Here is a 26,104-nt window from a genome sequence, read left to right as displayed (position 1 = left end):
AGACACGTGGTTCTGGGATGGCTGCTCCTCCTTAAGTGAGTAAGGAAAAGTGGGAATTGAGCAGGAGCGCCTGTGAGGATGGTGGCCATTCTGGAGAAGGGACATGGAAAGAGCAGGTGAGGCAGGACATGAGGAGGACAGGAAGGGGCAGGTGACAGAGATTAACAGCCACCTGAAGACCTGGCCCCAGGCTTCCTGTGGGAAACAGCTGGTGCTGGGCATGGAGGCCACAAGCTCCTGAGTGTGGCTGTAGCTTTGTGGCAGCCACACAGTGGGCCTACAATGACACAGCCACCCCTGAGGATGGAAGAGCTATCTACATGAACTCACTTAGCATATTTATTAGGCACTAGTTTGCGACTACTGTAGCCCCCTGTGATGGTGACTGGCCCAGGGTCTGGCTGGGCGGCTCTCACTTGGTGTCCACCCGCATCAGCTTCTCCTTGCCGTTGACAGTTACTGACCGGAGCTGTCCATCCTCCTCCACCTCCACCCGCTCCTGGCCGTTCTCAACAATGCGCTTGGTGGTCACCTTGCGGCCGTTCACCATCTCCGTGGATGACATCACTGACTTGAACCCCGAGTTGCCTGAACTGGAGCCACCGATGGAAGTGGACGAGAAGGTGGCGCGGCTGCCCCCACCACGGCCCAGGGTGTCGAAGCCCGAGAAGGCCTCCATGAACGCTGGCAACTCACCGAAGCCCGAAGAGAAGGCCCCACGTAAACCATAGGACCGGCCACGGTCGCTGAACGGGGTGTCCCAGAAGTCAAAGGAGAAAGGGTCCGCTCCCCCAAAGAACTCACGGAAGATATCCTCAGGATTGCGGAAGGGATAGCCAGCACCAAAGGGACTGCCGTGGGGCACGTTGCCGCCACCGCCGGCCCTCCAGCCGTCACAGCCTGCCCGGTCGTACACAGAGCGCTTTTTAGAGTCTGACAGGACCTCGTAGGCCTCAGACACCTGCTTGAACTTCTTCTCAGCCTCCTCCTTGTTGTCAGGGTTCTTGTCGGGGTGCCAACGCAAAGCCAGCTTTCGATACGCCTTCTTGATGTCCTCGGGGGAGGCACTGGACTGTACACCTAACACTTCATAGTAGTTGGCCATGGTGAGAGTGGAGGGGTCTAGACCGGATTAGGAGGGCTGAGGAGGGCTGAGGCAATTGGCTGGGGTCCTCCCTTGGGTGGGGGACTTGCTGGAATCTGCTGGCTCTGGGTGGCGAGAATTTAGCTTTTCATCCTCCCGGTTCTAAGGGACAGGTGGAGCCTCCACTGAGAGGGCTTGGGGGTAGGGACAGTGCCGCTCTGGGCTAGGCCCAGGTGGCCCCTTCCAAGCTGGGGCCAGGGCCCTTTGTGACATAATCACTGAGCAGCAAGTCCCCCACCCCCTCAGCTGAGCTCTACACATCACAGGGCTGTGGGGGCGGCTGACCGCTGTGGAAGACCTGGAGGTGAGTCTGGCTACACGGAGGCTGTTTGCTGGCTTCTCTGGGAGCCAAGGAGGAAAGGCAGGTCCGCTGTGGGATTGGGTCAGTGACACCATAGTTAGATGGCAGTGGTCGAGAAGAGCGAGGACTTCCTGGGATCTGTCCTCTGAGCCGAGTCTGGGTGGCTATGATGGGTTGGAGAAGCCCCGAGCAACGTGGGGTAGATAGGGACAGTGATCTATTATATGTGTGGCCTGTTATCTCTAGATTCTCAGAGACATCAGGAAGGCGGGCGTGTTTGTCAGGAGCTGAGACAGATCCAGCCCACAGCGCGCCATCAGCCAAGATTTGTTTAATGAATGAGGCTCAGAGACATACAGCAACAGCTCAGGGTCACACAGCAAATCTGTGAGAGAGAAGGACACAGGAACTAGGGCCACCTGGGCTGTGGTGGCCAGCAGGAAGAAGATGCATTCTGCTTAACTCAGGTATAAAAGGGGATTAATACAAAGTACAGGTGAAGGAAGACAGGGCAGGAACCCCCAAAGCCAAGCCTCCTCCTGATCCCTGGAAACCAAATGTGGTCTCATACATGGGAGGAAAAATATAGAAACAGCTCATCCTAGACCTGGAAGACATTTGTCCTCGGGAGTGGGCAGTGTGAAGGTGGTGACAGGCCCTGGGGGACACAGCTACAAGGAAATGGTGCAGCGTGGGAGCATGGCACGATGGGATGCTAATGGAGAAGGTGTCTCTGTGGTGTCACTGGGGCTGCTGTCACAGCAGTCCTGGAGAGTCTCCAGGTCTGTGGTCCAGGCTTGGGCTCTGCTATCAGGTCCCGTTTGGAGTACCAGCATTGACTTCTCCCTGTTCACCTCGTCCAGACGGAAGCCGCAGACTCAGCTCCTCAGAGTGTCAATAACAGGGACTGGGCTTCCCAGACTTCTGAGATGCCGTCCTTCCTTCTCCTTCCCCTCCTTCCTCCCCTTTCTTCCTTCCTCCTCCTCCTCCCTTCTTCCTCTGCACCTTTAAGTCTGTCTCCATTATCCTCCCTCTCATCCTCTCATCTCCCAGGGCTCCTGGGCTCTCAGCTGCAGATGCCTTGCAGGGGACATCGTCCTCTTGAGTCCCACAGGCCAGGAAGGACAATAGATTCTGGAGACACTTCAGGTAACTGTCACCATCCCTCACATTTCATCTCACTAAGAGCAGGACAGGCTCCATGCTCCACACCAGTCCTCACTCACTACCCAGGCTCCTGCTGGCGGTTTCAGGTGAAAGTGTTGCACCCATCCATCGCGGTCGTGATGGTAATAGCCGTGTCAGTGATGGAGATGATGGGAGGAGCAGGAGGTGACAGAGGCCCTGGGGACGGGAGTGGCGACTGTGATACTCCTATGAAGGTGGCAAGGCGTGGAAGCCACGTGTGGCTCAGCTTGCTAAGGTGCAGTGCCACACTCAGTAGTCACACACACTCAGGGTGTGCCTGCCTCATCTGCCCACACTGTAGGGGCTGCTGGGGCTCCGTCTCCCAGGCCTCGTCAGTGGGGCCCCTGAAGAGAAGCTGTTCTGGCCTGAATTTGCCAGGTGTGTGGCAGAGGGGCACCAGGAGTCACTGCAGTCCTCCGGTGGTGTGTGGTGGACAGTCCTCGCCCACCTCTCGGTGAAGGCTGGTGTCTGCTGGGCGGGAAAGGCCCTCCTCCTGGATGATTATGCAAGTTCCAAGGCAACTGCTGGAGAGACAGGAGACTGCCGGGCAGGGGGAAGGAGGAAGCAGCTCTCTGCCAAGCTCTAGGTGGTCACAGCAGATGATGGGTGACCCTAAGGAGGAAGTAATGTTGGAGGTGGTACTGTGGTGATGGAGGAGGTGGTGGCGACGGAGGAGGTGGTGGTAGCGGTAGAGATGGTGGGGCTGGTGATGAGGGAGGTGAGGGAGGTGGTGGTGATGGTGATAGCAATGGTGTGATGGAGGAGGAAGTGATGGCGGTCGTCATAAAGGTGGAGGTGAAGAAGGGGATGCAGAAGAGGATGATGGAGGTGGTGATGGCAATGGCGGGGGTGGTGGTGGTACTGATGGTGATGATCGTGGTGATGACGGAGGTGGTGGTGAAGGTGGTAAGCAATGGTGGTGACGGAGACAGTAATGGTGGTGGTGGTGATTTCGGTAATGATGGAGGAGATGATGACGATGATGGAGGATATGGCGGTGGTGAATCTGGGTTGAAATGATAGAGGTGGTGGTGACGTCACCATGGTGATCATAGGGGAGGCAATGATGGTGACAGCATCAGAGGTGATGATGTCAGAGGGTGGTCCTGGCAACGGTGACGCTGATGGAGGTAGAGGCAGCGGTGGTAACAGAGGGGCGTGATAGTGCAGAGGGTGTCGCTGATGCGGACTGGGACAGAGAAGGAAGGCATGGCAAGGTGTTCATGGTGATGCTGATACCAGGTAGGTGCTGGTGTAGTCTGAGGTTCCCATAACGGTGTCATCGGGGTGGTGGTGTGCTTACAGTCCTGAGTTCAAGGGATTCAGGGTGATGATGTGTCCTGAAATCCGGTCGTCCCCTCCGGCCCCAGCCAGGCACCTCTCCTGTCTCGCTGGTGTCTCTGGTGCTGTCTTAATCGTCTCCCAGGAGGAACCTCTGGCTTCTGCTGACTAGCTCAACTTCCTTGCCCTCTTCCTCCAAATGGAGCCCATCTGTCCAAGTGAGACAACATGGAGGTCCCAACACCGCTCAGGCTCAGGGATCACCCAAGACAGAGAACACTTTCAATGACTTAGGGCGTCAGCACATACAGGGCCTCTCAGGGCCGAAGGGACCTTGACAGTGGAGACCCCCTGGGTGGGCCGAGAAGGAAGATACAGAACTTAGAACTGGACAGCCACTTGGTGGCAGCATGCCGAGGTGACTTCCCCTTCTACAGAGTTCTACGAACCAATGTCCTGTGAGGTCCCCAAGCCTGAAGTGTTTGGGGGGTCCCAGTGGAGGAGCAGAGGTGCAGAGCATTGTGCACAGGCAGGAACACTAGCCAGCCCCTGAGCTCCTGATTCCACGACTGTTAGGCCATTTCCATTTTGTACATTTCTGTCCTCATTCACTAGTGGGATGATGAGACACCCCCCTCTCCCCTTCTCTGGGGGGTCAGCCTCTGATGCCTCAAGACCATAGTCTCAGAAAGGACTCTGGGAAGAGAAAGGAGATCAGATGATTAGATGATCTCAGCAGAGCCCAGCTCAGTACAGAAGCAGGCCCAGAGACGGCAGGGCATACCCAAGGTCACACAGCAGCCCCAGAAAGCCCTCCCCAGGCAAGCTGATGGAGGCTGATTAGGCAGCCAGAGGCCCCTCTGTCTCTCTAATTAATGGAGTGGCTTTTTAAAAGGATTCTAATCACCCCGATGCTATCTGCTTATCGCCAGAGTGCCTAATTAGATGGTCCTGGCAGGAACTTGCCTAATTCCCTCCAGCCTCTGCCCCTTGCCCAGGGGGGCAGCCCACCCACCCATCCTCCCACCAGATGGGCAGCTGTGGGGCCTCCTCTCCTCTCAGGGCCTGAGGTGGCCAACTCCATTTCCTTCAGGATGGATGGGTGACAGGAATGGATGGATGGGCTGCTGGATTGACAGTGACAGGTGAGTGATGGCACTGGGTGGCAGGCAGCTTTGAGGAAAGGATGAGCAGATAGACTGAGGGATAAGATCATATAGTGACTAAGGGTGTAGACTGCCAAGTCAGATGACCTGGGTTCGAATCTCAGCTCTATTACTTCATAGCTGTGTGTTCTTGGGGAAGTTGCTTAACTGCTGTGACTCAGTTTCCTCATTCCACCTGTAACATAGGGATAATAACTCTTCTCCCAGGGGTGTTTGGCAGTGACTGGGGAGGGTTGCTGCTAGCATCCCTGTTCCAGGTAGCCATACCACCCTCCACACAGTGACTGAGCCCAATGTCAGTGGCAGCAAGGTTGAGAACTTGTTCCGAGCCCTGGACTAGCCCTAGCTGTTAAACACAGTTCTGCGCTGTCGGACTGTGCCAGGGTAATACTATCTTCACTGCAGGACCTGGGGGGTGGCTTGTTTCTCAGTGAAGCAAAGACTGGAAGTGTGAGTGACTCCAGCAGAGGGGCCAGAACAGGTGCCTGAAGAGACCAGGGGGCTGAGAGGCTGAGAGCGGGCCTCAGGCCAGGTCTAAGCACGGAGAGTGTACTGAGATGGGAGGCCTTGGAAAGAGTCGGAGCAGGAGGAGGTTGTAGGATTCAGGAGGATCTCTGTAACAATAGTACTGAGTATGATACCCACCAAGTAGCAAATATGTAAAGTCTGGGCATTACAAGTGTCCATGGAACTAGGGCGTCTGGTGTCACCATTCTTTGCTGGTTAATATGAAGCAAAATGACGAGGTGGGAAAATCTTGAATTTACAGATTCAAGTATATGAAGAGCCTTATCTCAGCAAACCTCTGGACTTTTACCCCAGAGGAACTTTCACACGGGGCGCGGAGACATCAGCATCCTTGCTGCCCTGTGTATAGCAGTAAATAGAACAGATGGATTAACTGATTTTATGTATGTGTACGGGGTGTTTGCCTACATGTGTGTCTGTGCACCGTGTGCGTGGTGCCTGTGGAAGCCAGAAAAGGGTGTTGGAGTCCCTAGACTGGAGTTACAGATGGTCGTGAACCACCACGTAGGCGCTGGAAATCAAACCTGGGTCCTCTTCGATGAGGAGCCGGTGCTCTTCACCACTGCACCATCTCTCCAGCTCACCCACTTAAGCATCTTAAGGAAAATGAGCAACTATACCACATGAACTTTATACTGCGAACTATTATATCACAACAAAAATGAATGAACCAGAACTTTACATATTAATGTGAATAAATATCTCAAATGTGATGGTAAGCGAAAAAAGGATTTTTTTAGTATATGGTGCTGCGATCACAACATTCCCCTTACCTGATGTTCTGGTTGGAAAATATTAAGTGGAAAATTCCAGAAATAAACGATTCATAGGCTTTCAACTATGCACCATTCTGAGTAGCTTGATATGGTCGTCACCCTCTGCTCCCATTCTACCCAGCACATAAAGCATCCTTCATCCAGTGACTCCACAGTGCACGTGTTACCCACCTGTCCATCACGTAGCTGCCATCAAGGGCCTTGCTTGTGTTCAGATACACACATCCCGTTTAATGGTGGCTGGAGAGAGGATGGTGATGTCCGTGGTTTTATTGTGTGATTGTTCTGCTTCACTGTTATTGTTAATCTTTTACTGAACCTCACTTATAAACTGAACTTTATCATAGGAAAAACACATCACCTCCAGATAGGGTACTACTCACGGTTTCTGGGACTCATGAGAATCTTGGGTCCCATCCTTTACAGGTGAGCAGAGATTCCCACATTTGTCAAATGTGAAAACATGTAGAAAGATGCAAGTCCATCTTGAGGATTCCCACCCTGAGGAAGGAGGAAGCCCTGGCCACCGGTGGAGGAGGGGAGCCCTGGTGGCCACGGGGTCAGAGTCTTTAAGCTGCCTCCATTCCCCCAGCTCCCACTGCCATACACCGGAGGGTGGGTGGGAACTGTGCAAAGAAGGTGGATGTTACTGTTGGGGTCACTGCTGGTCATGTAAGACTCCGCTGTGGTGGCGACACAGGTGTCTCTCTGGAAGAAGCTACAGGAATCCCACAACTGTGGGAAGTGAGCAGGGCTAAGCTTAAGGGACCTGGCAAGCATCTCTCAATTCCTCCCAGCAGAGCCTGAGCTTCCATGTTGGAGTGAGTGCCAGCTGGGGATTGCCCCCAGATCTAGCCTGGTGGGAGAGCAGGGAACCCCCGCTGGAAACCTGGCTGGCTACACAGGCTCCTGGCAACAGAAACCATGAGGTAAAATTGGGCAGTTTTAAGTTGGTAAGTGTGCCATGAGACATGCCAAGGACCGCAATGGTTAGGTCATCTATGTTTTGGGATGTCTGAAATATTTCTGAAATAAAAGATTAAGAAACACCCTGGGGTGATCTCACCTGTGAGAGTGGAGCAGAGTAGGCGTAGGGGTGAATGCATGAGAAGCGAATGGGCTGGGGTGGGCGTGGGAGGGTGTGTAAGGCCCCTGGCCCTCCATCCTGGAGTGGTGGGGACCAGAGTCCTTTCAGAATTAGAACCTGTTTCACAACCTGCAGCTACTGCTTAGCCCAGAGTAGCACCGCCCACCCACACCGAGGGGAGGTAGGGAAAGGGGAGAGCAGTATTTGTTTTTTCCCAGGATCCCCTGGGGAGTCCCTGTGTGTGCTGGGCGTGGGCCTGGAAGGACAGATGGGCTGGGTCAGCAGCTGGCAGGACCCTCCACCCTCTCTAGGGAGCAACCCCACCACAGCCATCCCATTCTGTCCTAGAATTAAGCTACCCCTTTTCCTCCCCTCCCCGCCCCATTGGCCTCAGTTTCCCCAGCTTCATGAACCCGATCCAAGCTGGGGGAGGGGCAGGAGTGGGAAGATAGAGATGTTTACTGAATGCCCATGACCATCCCACTGCATTCCACAGGCAGGCTTTAGTCCTGTAGGAAAAGTACCTGGAAGGAAGGTGCTTTTCCGGAGACAGGCACTAGAAGGACCGCTCCCAGCTGGATGGCCTCTCAGAAGGCCCTGCACCTGCCTCATAGCTTCCTTACAGCAGATCTGTAAGGTTCTGGGTTGTTTTACTGGTGTTGTTTCAGAGAAGCTAAGCCACTGTTCAAGGCTGTACAGCAAGGAGGAGGCGAGTCTTGTCTGTCTGTCCATTCCCCCTTCCCAAACCCTGAGTGACACTGTTCCAGAGAGGCCCTGAGAGCCTCCAAGGAAGAAGTCAGTTATGTCTTACCTCGATATGGGGGGTTTCAAGGGTTATAGAGAGGTTCTTTTGGCAGAACTGAAGGAAAGGACAGCCAGGAACTAAGGCTCACAATTCTCTGTTATTTAAATGACAAAATGTTATTTAAATGACATCAAAGTATTAGCATGTCTGTAAAGTAAAAGGGCCCTTCCAGACCAGATGCCGAAGTCACACGCCTCAGCGAACCACTGTTCTGCTTGGCTGTGCATCTTCCTGGATGCTTTTTTCTACTTTTATGTGTGTGTGTGTACATGTGCTGAGGGTATTGTGTGACAAAGCTTTCCCCAGTGAGATGCAACACACATCTACTCACCTGAGATAGGGAGTCCATGACAAAGTACGGATGCCACCAAAGTCCAACTTGGAGAACCAGTAAGTTTTATTAGGGTTACTTACAGAAATATGGGTGACAGGTCACTTACTTTTAAAAACAGAAAAAACTCAAAGACAGGTGCTTCACCAAAGCCCACCCCCAGCATGGGTGACAGCTCACAAAGCTAGGAACCTGGAGTGCACTGCACAGCCTGTAGGCAGCTTGGAGAGTGTCCTTTCCAGGTGCCTCAGTTGGCCTAAACCTCTTCCAGGCAGCTTGGAGAGTGTCCTTTCCAGGTGCCTCAGTTGGTCTAAATCTCTTTCAGGCAGCTTGGCTGGTTTCTGTTTCTTCTAGGCAGCTGGTCTGATGTCAGAGTCTTCCTTGAAGTTTGGCTTTGCTTCCCTGAGAGATACTCTCAGCTTTTATTGCTTAGTCTGGCAGGGAGGGGACTAGTGAATCTGGTCAGTTTCAGGTACTTCCTGAATATATTTTTGAGTCGTTTACCTTCCTGCTTCCCTGTGGAATGGAGTATTTCTATCTTGAAGCAAACTGTTATACAATAGAGAGTTGGTCTCAGAGTTTCCCACACGGCACATAAGCACTCTACCATAGAGCTACATCTCAAGGCCAACACAAACATTTTCTTTTTTAATTTAAATGACATTTTGACTCATACATAAAGACATAGAAATTGCACATATAATTAACAGTGTGTGCACAGGCAGTTTGTCAGTTTCTTTGAGACAAAGCCTCAGGCTGGCTTCAAACTTGCTTTGTAACAGTTTGGAGCAGCAGGCCTTGAACTTCTGAACTTCTGACCATCGACCTAGTGCTGGAATTGCACCATCATGACAGGTTTATTGCACATGTTTTGGAAACAAAAACACCATCATAACTGTGTCTGCTGGTGCATGCCTGTGATCCCAGGCACTCAGGAGGCTGAGGCAGGGGGATCAAAATTTCTAGGCCAGCCTGAACAATTCAGTGAGATCTTGTCTCAAAAAAAAAAAAAAAAAAAAAATGGTGAATGGCTGGGATGTAGCACAGAGATAAAGGATAGAAAATACCTTCCCCAGAATATGCCAGAATTTGGGCTTCAGCTCCAGAACTGGATGCAGAGATGCAGAGCAATGGGCTTTGTTTCATGCATCCCAGAACTTCCACACAGACCAGCTAGACCAGGGAACATTCAAATTCTGCTCACTTCCAGGGATGGGCAGTCATGCAGGGGGTTAGTTTCTATGTGGCCCATTGAAGTACCCCCTCAGGAAGCAATGCTCAGGTGTAGAGGGGTGGGTGACTTCTGAGGACCTTCTTCCTGTTCCCCTTTTAAGGTGGGTGAGTTGTTTCATTCTTTATTCTTGAGACCAGTCTCACTGTGTAGTCCTGGCTGCCCTGAAACTCCTCTGTAGACCAGGCTGGCCTCAAACTCTCAGAGATTTGTCTGCCTCTGCTCCCGAGTGCTGGAACTAAAGGCATGCGCCACCACACCTGGCCTTGTCATTTTTTATTTTGTATTCCGGGTCTTTACGTATTTTGCAAACTTGTCTCCCATCCTGCAGACATTATTTTAGACATTATTTAATTTTATTAAGTAATTTGTTTATTTTAGACATTAATTAATTTTGAACATTGATCTATCACTGAAGTTATTTAGCCACACTATGGAACATTTGGGAGATAGAAGGAAAATTCCCATCACATAAATGTTACCTTTTGTTAACATGCAGGGAAGTGGGTGTCATGGTGACTGCAGCTCGGTGTTCAGGAAGCTCTTTTACAGTGCCTCAAAGCTGTCCATACCAACCAGGTCCAGAACTTCTCAGACAGGTGTGGTGTGCACACCCAGGATTCAGAAAGTAGAGATAGGAGGAGCAGGAATTCCAAGGCCATCCTGGGCCACATGAGACCTCATCTTAAAACAAAACAAAACAAAACAAAACAAAACAAAACAAAACAGAACAAAACAAAACAAAATAAAAAGCGTTCAGAGCGTTCCCGTCTTCCCCAACCAAAGCTTGCCTCCTCCAGCACTACCCTCCCCCACAGCTGCTGGCGCCCACCATGTTGCTCTGTCTCTACGTGAACTCTTGGCTCTGGAGACCTCAGGCTTTTGGGGCCACCACACTGTCCTATGGCTGGCTTATTTTTCCTTACTTCTGAAAGCCGAGTGGCCACCATTGTTTGGACAACCTCAACTTACTGTCTCACCTTTTGATGGATCCCGTGGCAGCCGCCACTTCTTAGCTATAGTGAAATGCTGCTGTGAATGTGGTGTGCAGACACCTGCTTGAATCCCTGATTTCTTTCCTTTAGAGTGTCTACTCTTATCATCCTCCCACTTTTCAAAATATTTTGTACGTGAGTGTTTGCCCGCATGTATGTTCATACATTACAGTGCCTGAGAAGACTAGAGGCATCAGCCCTCCTGGAACTGGAGTTACAGACAGCTGTGAGCCACCATGTTGTGATGCTGGGAATCGAACCTGAGGCCTTTGCAACAGTAGCAAGTGCTCCTCAAGTGCTCCCCGCTTCTGAACCATCATGGCTCCAGTACCCTCAAACTTTTTCTTTAAAAAAAAAAAAAATTCTGGCTGGGCAGTGGTGGCGCACACCTTTAATCCTAACACACGGGAGGCAGAGGCAGGCGGATCTCTGTGAGTTCCAGGCCAACCTGGGCTACAGAGTGAGTTCCAGGACAGGCTCTAAAGTTAGGATCCCTCCCGCCCCCCCCCTTTTTTTTTTTTTTTTTTTTTTTTGAGCATGCATGCTCTCAGGTTTATCAAGACTGTCCTGAAAATCTCTGGGTCCAAAGTGAAAGGTATTTGGACAGGACGGGATATTCGTATCTTGGAACAACTATATAGTGCGTGCAACTATCCGTGCACTGCTTTTGACATGCTGTCCCGCTTTTATTATTCTGCTTCCCTCCCTGGTGTAGGAGAAAACCTTTCTATTTGTTTCCAGGGTCCTGCTGACAGCTTATCTGTGAGGGAACCAAACTGGGTGATCCAGCCGGGTGGGTTGTAATAGTTGGTCTCCAGATTAAATCTTTAGGGCTGGGGTGTGGCTTGCTTGGCACACACGAAGCCTAGAGTTCCATCCCCAGCACTGGAAACACAAGAAAAAGATCCAATGTTTAAAATACATATATATATATATGATATATGATATATGATATGTGTGGTATTGTCAAGACTCAATGTCTCCAAGATCCAGGGAGACATAGGACCTAGGGACCTACCGCAGATGGCCTGGGCGTTCTGAGAGCGGCTGTCCTTCATGAGAGACCGTGGAAACGGGCCACTCTGGGTGTTTTTATGTGAATCTCCTCACCCCAAATTATTCCCAACTAGTTCTTGTTTCAGGAACCATTTTCAGCCCAAAGCTCATCATTGGTTGGCAAGAACCTCTTTAACAGATTCGGGGTACCACCTGTACCACAAACTAACTCGTAAGTCATGGCATGTGTTTAGGCTCACCTGGGTCCTTGGGCATCTGCTTATCCTCACAGCAAAGGCAGAGGTTTGAGCAATCATGGCAGAGGAATCTCGGACAATGTTTCACTCACATGTACATACACAACCCCCTCCTCATGCACACATTCCATTTTTTCCTAAGCTTTGGATTGATTCTGTTGACTTGCCTGTTTCTCCAGACCAAGTTTGGAATTGTTTTTTTTTTTTTTTTCTCAATTATCTCTTAAAAAAATTAAGCTGGGCGGTGGCTCATGCCTTTAATCCCAGCACTGGGAGGCAGAGCCAGGCAGATCTCTGTGAGTTCAAGGCCAGCCTGGTCTACAGAGCGAGATCCAGGACAGGCACCAAAACAACACAGAGAAACTTGTCTCAAAAAAAATAAACAAACAAAAAAAATCAAATTGTTTTGCCTCATAAACTCATTGAGGACCCGCCCACCTTGGGAATGGCTCCACGATGTCTATCATCTTTCCTGCCTCAGGTAAGTTCGTCCTATACTGTGGTGGATGACAGGCATTCCTTCCAACATTCTCCTTGGGGCTGTGTCCACTTCTGAGGCTCTGGGATTGATCAATGAGACTCATTCCCTTCCTTCTCCTGGTCATAGGTCACCCGGAGGCAAGAGAGACTGGGAAGGACAGAGCTGGTCCCTAAAGGTCACACAAGAGGTTTGGTTTCTACCATGGAAAATGGGAGGAAGAAGCCAGGCTTGAAAGTGTCCCAGAAGAGGAAGGGAGGGAGGGCCTGGGCTGGCCAGCCCCACCTGGGTGCGAACAGTTGGAACAAAAACCCACCCCACCCTGGCTGCCCTGGTGCCTGGCCCTGTGGGATCCTAAAGACAGTGGTCACCCTGCTCAAGGCTTGTGGCTCCTGATCTGCCTGGTTGCTTTTGTCCACAAAATCCTAATTGTTTACCAAGTAATGACAGAGTGGTGGGAGTGTGAGGGGCCGATCCTCGTATGGAGGGAGGAATACAAACAGGCATCAGCAGCCCCTAGGGCTCACTTGGGCTGTGTCCCTGTGGTCCTTAGCTCTCTCAGACCACCAGTCTCTCTCTCACACTGGTTCGATAACTCTTTCTCACAGGTAGCCCCTAAGTTCAATAGGCAAGGATGCGTGAAGCATCAACCTATTTAACAGTCATTAGGGGAACACCTATCCCAAGAATGCAATGGCATTGAGTGTACACAGAGGGAAACCACTCACTTGCTGGCTGCCTCTTGGTCTGCCTCTCAGCACCTGAGACTGTGCCTGCCAAATGGATGCTCCAAAGTTTGGGGCTAACAGGAGAAAGGAAATAAGCCAGGGAGGGCCTCGTGGCCTCGTGTAAACTTACTCTGCATTCTGGGCTTGGATCCTGGCCTCCGGGTCCTCTGAAAAGCTCTAGGTCTTGGATGTGGGAGTTCCGCATTCCAGGTTCTAGATTCTAGGCCTCGTATGCCAGGGTCTGGAGTCTGATGTCTGGATTGAAGGCCTCATTTTAGGGTTCTTGCTAGGTTCTAGGTTCTGAGCTCCAGGAGGGCTCTGGATGTGAGGAACCTGCCTGTGGACTCTGTGGTTCTGGGTTTAAGGGTTCCATGCTCTGAGCTCTTCAGTTTGGATGTGGGTGTCTAGGCTCTAGACTCTGAGCTATAGATCCCTAAGTTTTTGAGTCCAGGGCTATGATTCCTGATTCTTGGGTTTAAACTACAGATTCTAGACAAGTGGCTGTCAACTTTGCTAATGCTGTGACCCTTTAATACAGTCCCTCATGTTGTGGTGACCCCAACCATAAAATTATGGCCCTGGTCTCACAAGGGCCACCATACTGGCCTTCTGGCCTCCTCCTCCTCACTGCAGCCACAGTGAAGACAGGAGCAGCTTGCTGTCTTGTCCCCAGATTTCAACTATAGGGTTGTGTGTTTATTTGATAAAGGATGGATCTGGGAGTAGATATGCATGCATGTGTGTGTGGTGGTGGGGGGGGGGTTAGCAACCCCCTTTTGCCACATACTGTTATAGGTGTAGGAAGCCTCATCAGTGAGAACAAATAGGAACCACTTCAAAGGAGATCATGTTCCAGGTATGAGATGTAATGATACTTCTTGGTTCAGGGCAAACTTGTCTGGCCCAAAGTTCAGAATGGACAGTCTAGAACAATGGTTCTCAACCTGTGGGTTTCGACCCCCTTGGGGATTGAACAACCCTTTCACAGGTGAGACCATTGGTGGCCCAGGACACCAGTGACTGCCTGCATCTGGGATCCACACATTGGCCAAGGGAAACCTTGATGAAAGATTCTAGGCATGTGATTAGTGACAATTGCTGAGATCACTGCCAGGGACAACTTTGTGTACAGGCCAGTGACTGGACACATCACTGACCAGATGCAATGATAGCATACTGGTGATTGGTTAGCAATCAGTGACAGGGTGATCAAGTTTGCCAGTGAACAGATCTGACAACCTGGTACCCTAGAAACCAGAGCTGACCACACCTGGGGGAACCTGAGTGGTACAGGGCAGTTATTGGCTCTCTGAAAAGCCCAAACGGGCACCTTGCTGAGCTCTCGGAAAAGGAGGCTGGAGAAGAGCCCTGTCCACGCCCCATGTACCTTCCCTGAAAGACAAGAGACAGCAGAAACAAGGTCACTTGACAGCTCAAGCCCCATCAGGGATGTGGGGTCTCAGGGACCCACTCGACAGGCTGCAGCATTCACAAAAAAAGTATTTTATTATTTTTAACAGTATTCACTTTAAAGGAATAGGAGGGTAGCATACAATTTTTACAGACAATATTTAAATGTTGTACATAGTTAACAATAACTTAGGTCACTAAACCAAAATAAAACAAGCCAAAAACATAAAAACAGAAAATACTGCCGATTCTTTTTCTTATGCGGGTACTAGCACAAAATAAGTTACTTCCGGTTATGGTGCGCTGCAGCAACTGGACTCCAATATTGCACTTAGTTGACTTAGCACAATTGTCTTCCCGGGCTAGGGGCCCCTTGCTGGCCGCTGCACCACCGCCACCGCACACAGAATCGGAGCTTGGGACACATTTTATGTACAGCTGTTGTACCTTGAAGGATCCAGCCAGCCACAACAGAACAGAACCCCCGGGGATCACGGGGCCACTGCCTGCCCGTCCCCTGTCCCCCAGCAACCAAGAGCATAAGATCCCTCTTGTCCCCAGCCTCCTGCTAGGGCCCTGGGATCCAAGAACTATTCAAGAAAGAACCGTGAAGCTCAGCCTTGGTTTGTAGGTTTTATTCCTTTTCATACTGGGGCTTCTGTGGCAACGTACAATTGACTGGACCCAAAACGAGTTTAAAAATAAAACCACTCATCAGTGAGTTAAGCTTATGCAGTTTGGGTTTTGTTTTGAATATTTTCTTATTTATCTGAGTGGAAGGGGATGAAGGGGTTAGCAGAAAAAGGATGTATTTACAGGGGTCCAGCTGGCCTAGGCACAGGCCGCAGCTTGGCCATCTGGGTCACACCAGCTTTGGCCTCTCGAAGCCAAGGGAATGATCTGGGAGACGTTTCCCCTTTCCAGAGAATGCTTCCTTCCTGTGACCCAGCCCTGGCCTGGGAATCTGCGCAGGACCGCCTGCGATTGTCTCTGCCCTCAAGGGCTGCGTCAGGGCAGGGGCTACCCTCCAGGCAGCTGGGGAGAAGGCTCAGGCTGAGGCCCTGTAAGTCTGCCCCCCCAGAGCCCTGACTGGTGGCAGTAGGCCCCAAGGAAGGACCCAGAGAACACAAACAGTCCATGCCTCCATGTCCTTGTAAGAAATAAGAGCAAAATAAATTATTATTTTTTTGCCTACTTCTTTCTCCTTCAAAAAATGGTTTCATTTTTCTGTCCCCAGTCTCCTCCTTTTCTTGCTATAAACCTGTCTGTTTTTGCTCTCCAAGCAACTGTCCGTGAAAAAATTTTCTGGGCAGCACCCAGGGCGCACACAAGCTGTAGCCCAGTTAGAAACATTCACAGTAATGGCGGCACAAGGCTGGGAGTCCTCCAAGGAGAGGTGGCCAGGCTAGGCTGGCAGGAGGAAGTGGGTCTCTTAGGATGGGCAGGAGCCAAAACTGTGTTCCACCCAGCCTGGGAGTGCCCGGCCTCACTCTGGTTCTGCCAGCCACCCTCGATGTCCATGTCTGTCCAGAGGGAAGAAGCTGTGCCTAGCCCATGGCAGTCACCATGCTGGACGGGTGGGGGTGGCCGAAGGAGAGACTGGAGGAGGGGTGGATGGGTGTTGGCGTGGGCAGGATGTGTCCAGAGTGGCTGAAGGGTGGGAGGTGGCCCACGGGTGCCATGTGTCCCGCCAGGGCAGCCGCACTGAATGGGGATGACTTCTCCTGCATGCACTTGGATAGTTCCTCAAAGCATTCAGCCCCTTTCTTGCTCTTCTTAGACTTGCTGGACATCTTCCGGTTCCGGGTCTGGATTCCTTCCTTCTTCATGGTCAGTGGCCTGTTAACCTGGGGGCAGCCATAGAGCCTTTAGGATCCCTTCTCCACGGGTCAAGGGAGACTGGGTCACATATATCCCTAGGGTGTCAGGAACTGTGCCTTCAGCCCAGCCTCCAACGTCACTCACCAACGTCCCCTTAAGCCTGCACGGTCACCATTTCAGGAAAGGAGACTCCGTGGCCTAACAGCCCACTAAATGCCTGCGCGGCTTGCCTCCTCCTAGAACACCTCTCATCCTCCCCGGCCCCTGACTTTTCCTAAGACAGACAAGGTCCCTGCCGGCCCTGCCCCCACCCGTCCCACCTCCAAAGCAGAGGCATCCTTCTTACAAGGAGCCCTTCTGGCACTCTTGGGCTGGCCACGCAGGCTGCCGGCTGCGGCTTCCCAAGCCAAGCCAAGCTGGAGATCGCGGCTGGGGCCGCTGGCTGGCCGGGCTGCACAAAGAGCGGAGGTCCCTGGGGAGGGGTGGGGTGCACTCACATTGTGCAGCTTGTAGTAGAGGCCACAGGCGTTGCACACAGGGTCCCCGTTGGCGTTCCGGCGCCATAAGGTGGTGGTTGTCGTCTGACAATTTGCACAACAGGTGCCCGCTCTTCTGGCAGCAGACTAGGAGGGGAGGGGCAGCGTCAGAGGGCCCTCTCCCACGCCCCACCTTGACCTCCTCCAGGGCGGGCCCTTAGCACCACCCCCAATCTCACCACTTAGCCCAGGAGCAGTGAGTGGGTCCCACAGGGGAATCAAGGCATCTCCGACGAAGGAATTTTAGAATTTGAGAAGTAAACTAGTTGGGAATCACAGAACTTTGGAATAAAGAGCTCTTAGAATCCAAATGATTGTAAACACAGAAGGGAAAAGCAGCCACTTCCCCCAACTGCCTAGCAGTCTAATTTCTTAGGTAAGGAAACTGAGGTCTAAGGACAGTTCAGCCCTGTGGCCATCCTGAGTGTCTGTCTTCAGCTGCACGTCTGTCTCCTCCCCCACCGTTCCCCTGGAAATCCAGAATCCTGGTGAGTCATGGCTGGGAGGCCAGGGCAGCAAGAAGACCCTGCATTGCCCAGGACCCAGAAAGGCCAGGGGAAGTTTGAGCCCAGGATTAAAGTGTGGAGCTGCCTTGTCTGTCCTATACAAGATCTGCAAGCCACCAAGAGAAATTTAAATTAAATTTAACTACAGTTTAAAAACTAAACATTCAGTTCCTTTGACTGCACTAACCACATTCCTAGCGATCAATAGTCATACTAGCCAGAGGCTTCCACACAGGACCGAGGAGCAAAGACATTCTCATTCTCTGCTGGCCTAGATCCCTGCACCCAGAGAGTTCTCACCTGCCGCCTTTACCAGACCCTAGCCCCAGCCCCCCCAGGAAATGCCAGTCAGAGGCGGGGAGTGGAAGAGAGGAGAGGTCTGGTCTCTAGAACAAGGAACTCAAGGTCCAGCGAGAAAAGCCTTTTCCTAGAATACAGATCACCGTTCCGCCATCCCTCCTGCCCCAGGTAAATGGAGTGGTGGTAGTGTCCAGCCCCCTCATCCCCTAGAAATCCTAGCACTGAACTCCACTGGGCAGGCAGTGTGGGGTGCGGCCGAGTCCAGCAGAGTCCAGAGTGGCCCGGGGCCTGAGCCTGCTCATGGAGGGGACCAGAGCTGGCCGCCGCGGGGGCAGGGAGGGTGAGTAAGCAGCCTGAAGCTGGAATTCTGACTCAGGGGCCAGCAGTATATCCTCCCCCCACCCCCACTCGCCCGCACCCGCCCTCACCCTGCTCCAGGGGGAAAAAAAGAGAAAAGGGCCCCAAAGTGGGTGAACGATTTAAGCTCATAAATCACTTCGCCCTGAAAAAAAATATATTTATTATTCTTAGCATTTTACACATTATTTGCAGAGTGGAGGGTATTAGAAATTTCAAAACAGCCCAGCGAGAGGCAGGACTGAGTCGAGGTGGCTCTGAAAACTTGCCGGTCCGGAAACAGATACACGAAGTTTCCTTATCTACCGGCTGCAGATGTCCGGATAGGAAACTCCGGCAGGAGATCCGAAAGGACATTTTTTTAAAAATCACTCAAATGAAAATACACAGTATAGGTGACTCCATGGAAAAATAATAAAGGGCAGGTTTTTTTGGTGGCTGCTGTGTGTTATTTAAATAAGCGAAGGAGACTGTGAGCTGGGGGGTGAGCGGGGGAGGCCAGAGCTGCCACAGGGAAAAGTACTTCATGACCCTATTTTTAAAAAGAGGGAATCGAAGGCCAGAACATGAGGGTGGGCTGCTGGACCCTGGGTTCTGGGAATCCTTCAGCAGTGGGGGGGGCGGGGGAGGGGTGCCCGGTGGCTGCAGGACAGGAAATTTGGCAGGAAAGAATCCACCAGAATGAAGACCGACCTGACTGACCCCCCAAATGATTTTAATGATAAGAGATTTTCAGGTGGTGAAGTCTCCGCATTTGAAGTTTTGTTGTTCGGTTGTTTTCGTTTTTTTTTTTGTTTATTTTTTCCCTTCCCTTAACTAACCACCAGCTCCACTCAGGCTGGTGGCCACCGTGGCCCTGCCCTGCCCCGCACCACAACGTGCCCGTTCCTACCAGCCTCCGCTTGGGCTTGATGAGGGGCCGGTTCTGTCCGTTCATCTTGTGGTAGAGGCCGCACGCGTTGCACAGGTAGTGGCCGGTGCCATCCCGTCGCCAGAGAGGGGTGGCTGTGGCCCCACAGTTGACGCACTCCCGGCCTTCTGCGGGGAACAAGGAGAGACACAAGGCCTGCTTAGTGGCTAGAGGATCAAGTCTGACACGCACTGTTATATCAAGGGGGACTTTTAGTCCCACCCCTGCAGACAGAGGGATTCAAGGGGTCCCCCATAGAAGAGGTCCTGAGTCTTTTAAGGACAAATCCCCGTTTTAGATGCTCCTGAAGAAAAACAAAGAGAAGCCTTAAGTACAGGGTACCAGGATTCCCAGAGCCAGTAGCAAGCTACCCGGAAAAGGAACTGAAGATCAGCTTTGTGGAGCACAGGCTAAGGCCACAGTTGCCAGCCTGACCTGGGTCTGGGGGGGCCTCTCTTCCTCCTCTTCCCTCCCACTTCCTCCCACTTTTGCCTCCCAACTGTGCCAGCATCTCCAAGTCTGTTCCCCATCTCTGCTACCAGCCCCTCGCTGCCTTTATGTCTGGTCCAGGAAGGAAACTTCTCTTCCCCTAGCTTTTCTCCTTTTTCAGCCAAACCCCTAGAATTCAGCGATCAAAGGTGATGTTTTTTAAAAAAAAAAGAAATAATAAGAAGTTCTTTCACTTTAGGTTAGGTGGCCTTATTTTTTGTTGTTGTTTTTGGTCATCTGGAATTCAAATAAAACACAAAACAAAAGTTGAAGACACTGACTGGAGTTCAGTGGGGTGCTGAGTAACTGGCACCTGGGACAGTCCTCCTGGTTCAGTTGAAACTAAGAACCTAGGAACTCAAGCAAGAGATGGTGGTTTCTGAACTCAAGGATAAACTTTGAAGAAAACCTTCCCCCTCCCTAGCTAAATGCTGCGGGAGGAGCCCAGGCCATGGGTTATTGCCTGAGGGCCACATTGCTGGACAAACCCAGCTGGATCCAGCTAGGGCTGGCAAAGGGGTGCAGGCACCCGCAGAGCTTCTCACTCCTACCCTCAGGGAGAAGGATCAGGGTCACTAGGATACAAGGAGGCCTTGGGAATTTTGCTTTGGGGAAATCTCCGAGGAGATCTGGAGTCACCGCAATCCTGAAACTAGACTAGCAGTTGGAGAACCGGATTCCTTCAGGGCCTGCGTCTCTGCAGGGCCCGCAGCATGTGCACACGCTCCCAGACACACGTACACACATGGCCACGCTGACTCCTTCCCTCACCTACAGCCTGCATTCTCCCCCACACCCAGTCATGAGGCTGCTCGGTTTCAGCTGATCGTTTTGGGGAGGGGACGGGGAATCTTATTCTGAGTGTGGGCTGCTGCTCACCAACCTTGGAGAGGAGGGTATGGTGAGGGGTGAGGAAAGAAACTGGGGTACTAGGAGCACTCAAGGGCAGGATGAAAGTTCTAGGGTTTCTGTCCTCCCCACGGGGAGCTACAAACACCTGTGGACTATCAGAGAGGACCCATGCTTGGATCAGGAGCACTAATGTGGCCCCTCTTCAGATCACAACCCCTTTGTCAGAGGCACACCCCACCCATAGGCCCTGAAGTCCCACACCTGCCTTTACCTGAGCAGGAGCGTGCCTTGCTTCGTTGCTTAGGGGTGAAGCTGGAGGCTGGGCCACCCAGGAAGCCTCCAGGATGGAAGAGGCCGCTGCCATAGTCATGAGCTGAGGCAGGCACATAGGAGGGATAGGTGGGTATTGGGTGGTGTGTTGCAGGCTGAGTGCCCATGGTAGCTAGGCCTGGGCGCAGGGGACTGCCACCTTCCATCTTCATGCTCTCAGACAGTGACACTTGGTACTTGACACCATCCTTGTCCTCACCCCGGGCTACACTACCCCCTGCAGAAGATGAGGCTGGGGAAGCGGCTCCCGTGGTGCTGGGGTCTGGAGAAACTTCTTTAGGTGGTGTGGGTGGGAAGCCGAACAGATGGGAGCCAGAGTGGGCTGCGGTGGGGGTGAGGGAGGCCACTGAGCTCCCGCTGCCTCCCCCGCTCCCACCCGCAGCCCCTGGGTACACAGACAGAGGCCCTCCGGGTGCTCCAGCAGCTGAGGGGTGCAGCGGGGTCTTGGAAAACGGGCTGACGGTCCAGGGGCTGTGGTGATGGGCAGCGGCGGCAGAGAGAGCAGCTTTGCCCCCGTCCAGCCATGGCAAGCCTGGGCTGTGCAACAAGTGTGGTCGGCACATCTGGCCGCCAGTGAGACGGGCTGCAGCAGAGGGAGAAGGGTAAGGTTAGTGTGGGCAGGGGTCTCAGAGCCATGACACAGGCGCACAGGATCACAACTCAGGGAACAACAATTAGCAGCCCCACCCTTTAAAACACCAGAAACCTAACACTCCGGCCTGTAATCACCAGCAATATCAGTGAAAGGTCGAAGAACAAGTGACACAGAGCAACCCCACCGGACAGGGCCCAGAAGGATTCCCCCAAGACAGTTGGAAACGGACAGAAACCCTACAGGTCCCAGACCCTCCCCGAGAGGTCATTGCCTCCACCTTCCCCAGCCTGATTTCGCAGCTGCTCAGATTCCTGTAGATCCCACATCCGGGAAGCAGCAGCGGGCCGTCCTCCCCTCCAAGGCCTGGCGTGGACGCCAGGCGTCCAGAAACCCCGAGGACCGAAGCTCACCGTGCGCTGGACTGTAGGAAACGCGCGCGCGCGCGTGGGCAGGGTTGGCGTAGTAGGGGTTGCCCTGCGAGTCGAGATGGTTGAAGAAGACATCCACCTCGTCGGGAGGCAGCAGCTGCGCTGGCTCCATGTAGTTGTGCGCCAGGCCCGGGTGGTGCGAGTCGGGGTGCTGCGCATTTAATACGGCTGGGTGCGCCATCCAGCGAGGCTGCTCCGGCGCCACCTCCATGGTCCGCTACTGCGGCTTGGGATCCAGGCGAAGGCGGGGCGGCCCTGAGTGACATAGGAGATGTGAGGGGCACTGCCAGCCTCTGACAGCCCCCCCCTCCCAAAGTCGGTGTCTTGAGAGCAAAGGCGTTCCTGTGGAGCTCCACTGAGGACCGGGCCCCGGGTGGGAGGGAAGCACAAGGTTCAAAACGAAAGGAAGGTGGAGGAAGGGGTTCAGCCTCACACACTCGCAGGGAAACCAGCGTTCCCACAGCCACACACCCATGCACACGAGGTCACACACAGGGATGGACCCTGACACCGGCGACCCCAAACAAACGCACGCGGAACTGAAATCAGGTTCTCACACAGAGCCCCTGTCCTCTGGGCACAAAAACACACGAACTCCGACTAAAAGTTAGAGATAGGAGCCTAGACATCCACTCTGAGGCACACAGACCCCCCCAACCCCCGCCATTCACTTACATTGGCAATGTATACACAAACTAACCTCGACACCCCCGACCCCAAACACGAACACGCACACGCAGTTCCTGGAGCTGAGAGCCGGTCCCCAATGCCCTCTCCAGCAGTCAGCCGGACCTCTCCCCAAGGCATAAGAACGCAATCGCCCACAGGAGATCCTGGCCTGAGCTCCACCGAGATCCTTCCAATCTAGGAGTGCCCACAAGCCCCCAGCTCCTCAAACTTACACTCGCAGCGGCGCGGGAAGGGGAGGGCTCAGCAGTAGAGAGTAAGGGACACCAGGAGAGCCCCTAGAACCGCGGGTCCCGCGACAGCGCGTCCAGAGACTGGCGGGTTCACGGGATAGGGGCGGGGGACAGCGCGCGCCTCGGCCTCCGGCCCGCCCGGCTCCGGCCCCTCGGCATCCTCCGGCCGCCCTGGCGCCAGCTGCCGACTCCTGCACAGACATGAAGCGGGGGCCGCGCACGCCTAAGAAGCTGGCGCCAGCCAATCAGCGCCGCGCGCCGCCCAGCCTCCGCCCCCCCATTGGCTGCGCCCGCAGCTTCGGCCGCTGGACTTCGGGACTGACCCGCGAGCCGGCCCCCCTCGGCCTCCCGGCCCCCTCCCAGCGCCCTCCGGGCGGCCTCTAATGCCAACGCCCCCCCAGGGGACCCTCGCTGCGGGCAGAACCCTGCACCCCTCCGTCAGACGCTCGGGTCCTCCAACCTCTGCCCTCCCAGCAACTAGCCACCAATCGGGTTCCTGACTTCCCAGGAGCCGAGACTTGCATCTTCTGGGTTTTTCTCTGCTAGGACCCCAGCCGTCCACTCTCTCCGGCGGAGCCCCAGCTCCTTCGCTACGGACCACAGCCAGCCTGAGTCCTGCGGACTCCCCCAGACCTCTCTGCCTCCTTGTGCAAGGGGCTGGTAGGATCGGCTGGATAGCACGAGTCTAGGACTGTGGACCCCTCTAGGGCACCCGGGCTTTGGGCACTAGGACACTTTTAAGACTGTGCTGAACCGAAGGTCGCGGTCCGGCCAGTGGCCCAGGGAGAGGGAAGGGCTCCAGGCGTGGCCTTAGCAGACCACCAGGCCGAACTGCCTGGGGCGAAGCCGTTGAGCTGGGGACTGGCGCCAGCGTCGGCTGGAGGGAGACTCCCGGGGCATTAGCCATATGTATATGTTTTCCTCCTAGGGGTCCCCGAGACGGCCTTCGGGGAGAGGGAAGCAATGTTTTGAGCATTTTGTACCTTAAAGTCACCTGGAGTTTTTCTGGCAACACCTCCTTTCTGGGGAGGCCGTGAGCTCGGAGGCGGGTGTACAAACCTAGCTCCCTCCCTGGGTATGGACCTGAGACCCAAGCTCAGAAAGAGGCTTGCTAGTCAGACTTTTAGGGGAATCTAGACAGGTGCGAGGGATTGGCCGAGCTCGACGCCCTCCATCGAGCCCCTCTGTCTTGGCAGGGCACTAGACCCCCGGGGGATAATCCCAGAGGGTTCCCAGGTGGGTCCCGAGCCGGGGGAGGGCTGGGGTCCCCGCCACCCCCAAGGATGGGGGAGGGGCAGCAGGATTGACAGTCCGTAATTGGGTAACTGGAGGCGGCTTCTCCGGCCCGGCGGCCCCGCCACCGCGACGCCGGGCCCCTGACGTCACCCGATTCGCCAGGAAATGAACTTTTTAATAATCCAAGGAGGGAGGAAAGCCCTCGGTCCCCTCGGCTCGGGGGGCGCCCAGCCCGGCTCGGCTCTGCGGGCGCGCCCCCATCACCCCCTCCCAGGTCCTCTGCGGACAGCTCTGAGGGGGCGCGCGCACCGCAGGGCCTCCTCCGGCCTCTGCGGCTGGCGTCGATCTGACTGTCCGAGGCTTTGGAACAGGTACAGGCCCGGGACTCGGGGTGCAGAACGGCACCGGGCCGGAAACCCCCGCACCTCTCGCGCCTTGGGGGGTCCTTCCTGTCCTCCGTGCTCCCTGCGCTTCAGCGCACCAGAGCCAGCAGGGGCCCAGGCGGCTCCGGAGACCGCTCCCAGCCTAGGCAGGAGGTCGTGCCAGAGGGCTCGAGGGTCTGCAGGGGCGCAAGGCCGCAGTGCCTCGGGGCGGGCTGGGCAGGTGGGTGGTCTCTGTGCCGCCAAGCTAGCGCTCCCACTGCGCGGTCAGCTTAGGACCCGCTCCCTCTCGGGATGGCTTTCTCGGCTTCACCCCGCCTTTAGACCACGATTCTTCATTAAAGTGCAAAGCGAGATCGCCGCGGAGTTTTCCAGAGTGTTCGATGTCCCTGGAACCTAGCAGGAGCGTCTAAAGGCCTCGCAGCCCCGGCGATAACCCTACTCTCGGCAACGGTGCCCCATGCGGCCGTATCCCAGGCCTCTGCTCTGCAGACTTCCAGGAGGAGAGCGCGGAGCGCAGAGGAAGCTGCCCTTGGCCGTGTAGGCGCCTCGGCTGGCAGGGCGGCAGGGCGGGGGGCCTCCCAGCACTATCCCCGAAAGCAGGTAATTCCCCTCTTTTCTCTCAAAGTCGCAATTAACATTATCTCCCTGTTTGAACGAGACGGGGCTTGCGGTTTCCACGCCACGTCGCCGACTGGGCAAGTCCTGCCTCTCGCAGAGGTGAAAGTGGTCAGCCCGGCGGGTCCCCAATCTAAACGCGAGCCCCAGTGTTGCCCACCCGCCTCGCGCAGAGCCGAGTGCAGAAGGGGATTTAATTACTCCGCTCGGCAGCTTAGAAAATCGCCACGCAACAAGGGTTTAGCCAGGCGGTTAAGCGACGCTTGAGCCAGGGCCTCAGGAGACCCGCCACAGCCTGCCTGCCCATGGGCATGGGGTCGGGGCGGGGTGGGGGGTGTCCTGCCAGGTCCTTTGAGGCCCCGAGGCTGCCTTCTGGAAACTGCAAGCAACCAGCCGGCTGGCCCGAGCCCCTGCCGAGGTTGGAGCCCCTGCGTCCGATGCGGGACTGCTCGAGTTTTCCAGCAGGAACAAACCCGTCTGAAAGGGAAAATTGCCGGCTAGGTAGCAGGACACTGAATTGGCGAATAAAGGAGAGAGTGCGCTGATGAACGTGTGTGAACCAGATCGATCCACAGCCAAGAACCCACTACTAGGCCGAAAATGAACCGCTAATGAAGCCCAAACAAACACCAGGGAGGGCCAAGACAGATCCCAGGATGGCTTAGATTCGGCTTCCCCCAGCCCCCGCCCGCCGACCCCCAAAACGAAAGCAGATTCCAATTTACAGCCCCCTACTAAGAGGTCCCAGGACACCTTCAGGTGGACACTTTTTTTTTTTTTTGTAGTTATTGTTGATTTTGGAGCTTACCTGGGGCTACTCTTCTCTGAACTAAACCGTCCTTTTCCTTCCGTGGAAACAAGATTTCTAGGAGAATAGAGGGAGCTTGGCTCCCAAACTGAATTTTCTAACCACCATTTTTTTTTTTTTTTTTTTGCGTGACCTGGAAGCTTCTGTAGAGAGGGACAGTGCGGGGGGGGGGGGAGCGACTCCTGAGTGGGAGCTGGGTTCTGTGGACCCAGGCCCTTTTCTGGGTGTGGCCCGGATCCTGCAAATCAGTCTGAAAGGAGATGGAGTCATATAGGGGCCCCAGTTGGAGCTGCTCTCCTCACTTGCCCTTTGTTTA

General features: G+C 54.0%; 3 protein-coding genes and 2 long non-coding RNA genes across 10 annotated transcripts; 2 read left to right on the top strand and 3 right to left on the bottom strand.

The window, feature by feature from the left end:
• Positions 1–321: 321 nt before the first annotated feature.
• On the bottom strand, positions 322–1,349 carry Dnajb8 (DnaJ heat shock protein family (Hsp40) member B8). The gene has a single exon (XM_059258163.1). The coding sequence runs from the start codon at positions 1,103–1,105 to the stop codon at positions 413–415; it is 693 nt and encodes a 230-aa protein (XP_059114146.1). The 5' UTR covers positions 1,106–1,349; the 3' UTR covers positions 322–412.
• An 18-nt stretch (positions 1,350–1,367) lies between these two features.
• On the top strand, positions 1,368–15,433 carry LOC131907168 (uncharacterized). Of its 5 annotated transcripts, XR_009378308.1 has the most exons (6): positions 1,378–1,448; positions 1,692–1,912; positions 2,499–2,594; positions 6,732–6,810; positions 7,185–7,313; positions 12,694–15,433. It is a non-coding gene; the product is annotated as an uncharacterized LOC131907168 (long non-coding RNA). The 5 variants fall into 5 exon arrangements; XR_009378309.1 differs by lacking the exon at positions 1,692–1,912 and having other exon boundaries at positions 1,368–1,448; XR_009378310.1 differs by lacking the exon at positions 2,499–2,594.
• Positions 8,904–13,535, bottom strand: LOC131907169 (uncharacterized). 2 transcript variants are annotated; one of them, XR_009378314.1, is made up of 3 exons: positions 13,423–13,535; positions 10,321–10,522; positions 8,904–9,156 (listed from the first exon to the last, which is right to left on the bottom strand). It is a non-coding gene; the product is annotated as an uncharacterized LOC131907169 (long non-coding RNA). The 2 variants fall into 2 exon arrangements; XR_009378313.1 differs by having other exon boundaries at positions 8,904–9,123.
• Gata2 (GATA binding protein 2) lies at positions 14,780–22,927 on the bottom strand. Its single transcript, XM_059258162.1, has 6 exons — positions 22,729–22,927; positions 21,809–22,081; positions 20,745–21,386; positions 19,115–19,260; positions 17,021–17,146; positions 14,780–16,549 (listed from the first exon to the last, which is right to left on the bottom strand). Exons 2-6 carry the CDS (start codon positions 22,035–22,037, stop codon positions 16,250–16,252), a joined length of 1,443 nt encoding a protein of 480 aa, XP_059114145.1. The 5' UTR covers positions 22,038–22,081; positions 22,729–22,927; the 3' UTR covers positions 14,780–16,249.
• Positions 22,928–23,110: 183 nt separating this feature from the next.
• On the top strand, positions 23,111–25,529 carry LOC131905986 (uncharacterized). The gene is made up of 2 exons (XM_059256780.1): positions 23,111–24,353; positions 24,707–25,529. Exons 1-2 carry the CDS (start codon positions 24,148–24,150, stop codon positions 25,245–25,247), a joined length of 747 nt encoding a protein of 248 aa, XP_059112763.1. The 5' UTR covers positions 23,111–24,147; the 3' UTR covers positions 25,248–25,529.
• The last annotated feature ends 575 nt before the right edge of the window (positions 25,530–26,104 follow it).

The sequence above is a fragment of the Peromyscus eremicus genome, chromosome 3 (genome assembly GCF_949786415.1).
Source record: "Peromyscus eremicus chromosome 3, PerEre_H2_v1, whole genome shotgun sequence".
Taxonomy (NCBI): domain Eukaryota; kingdom Metazoa; phylum Chordata; class Mammalia; order Rodentia; family Cricetidae; genus Peromyscus; species Peromyscus eremicus.
This window is presented reverse-complemented; position numbering and strand designations above follow the sequence as displayed.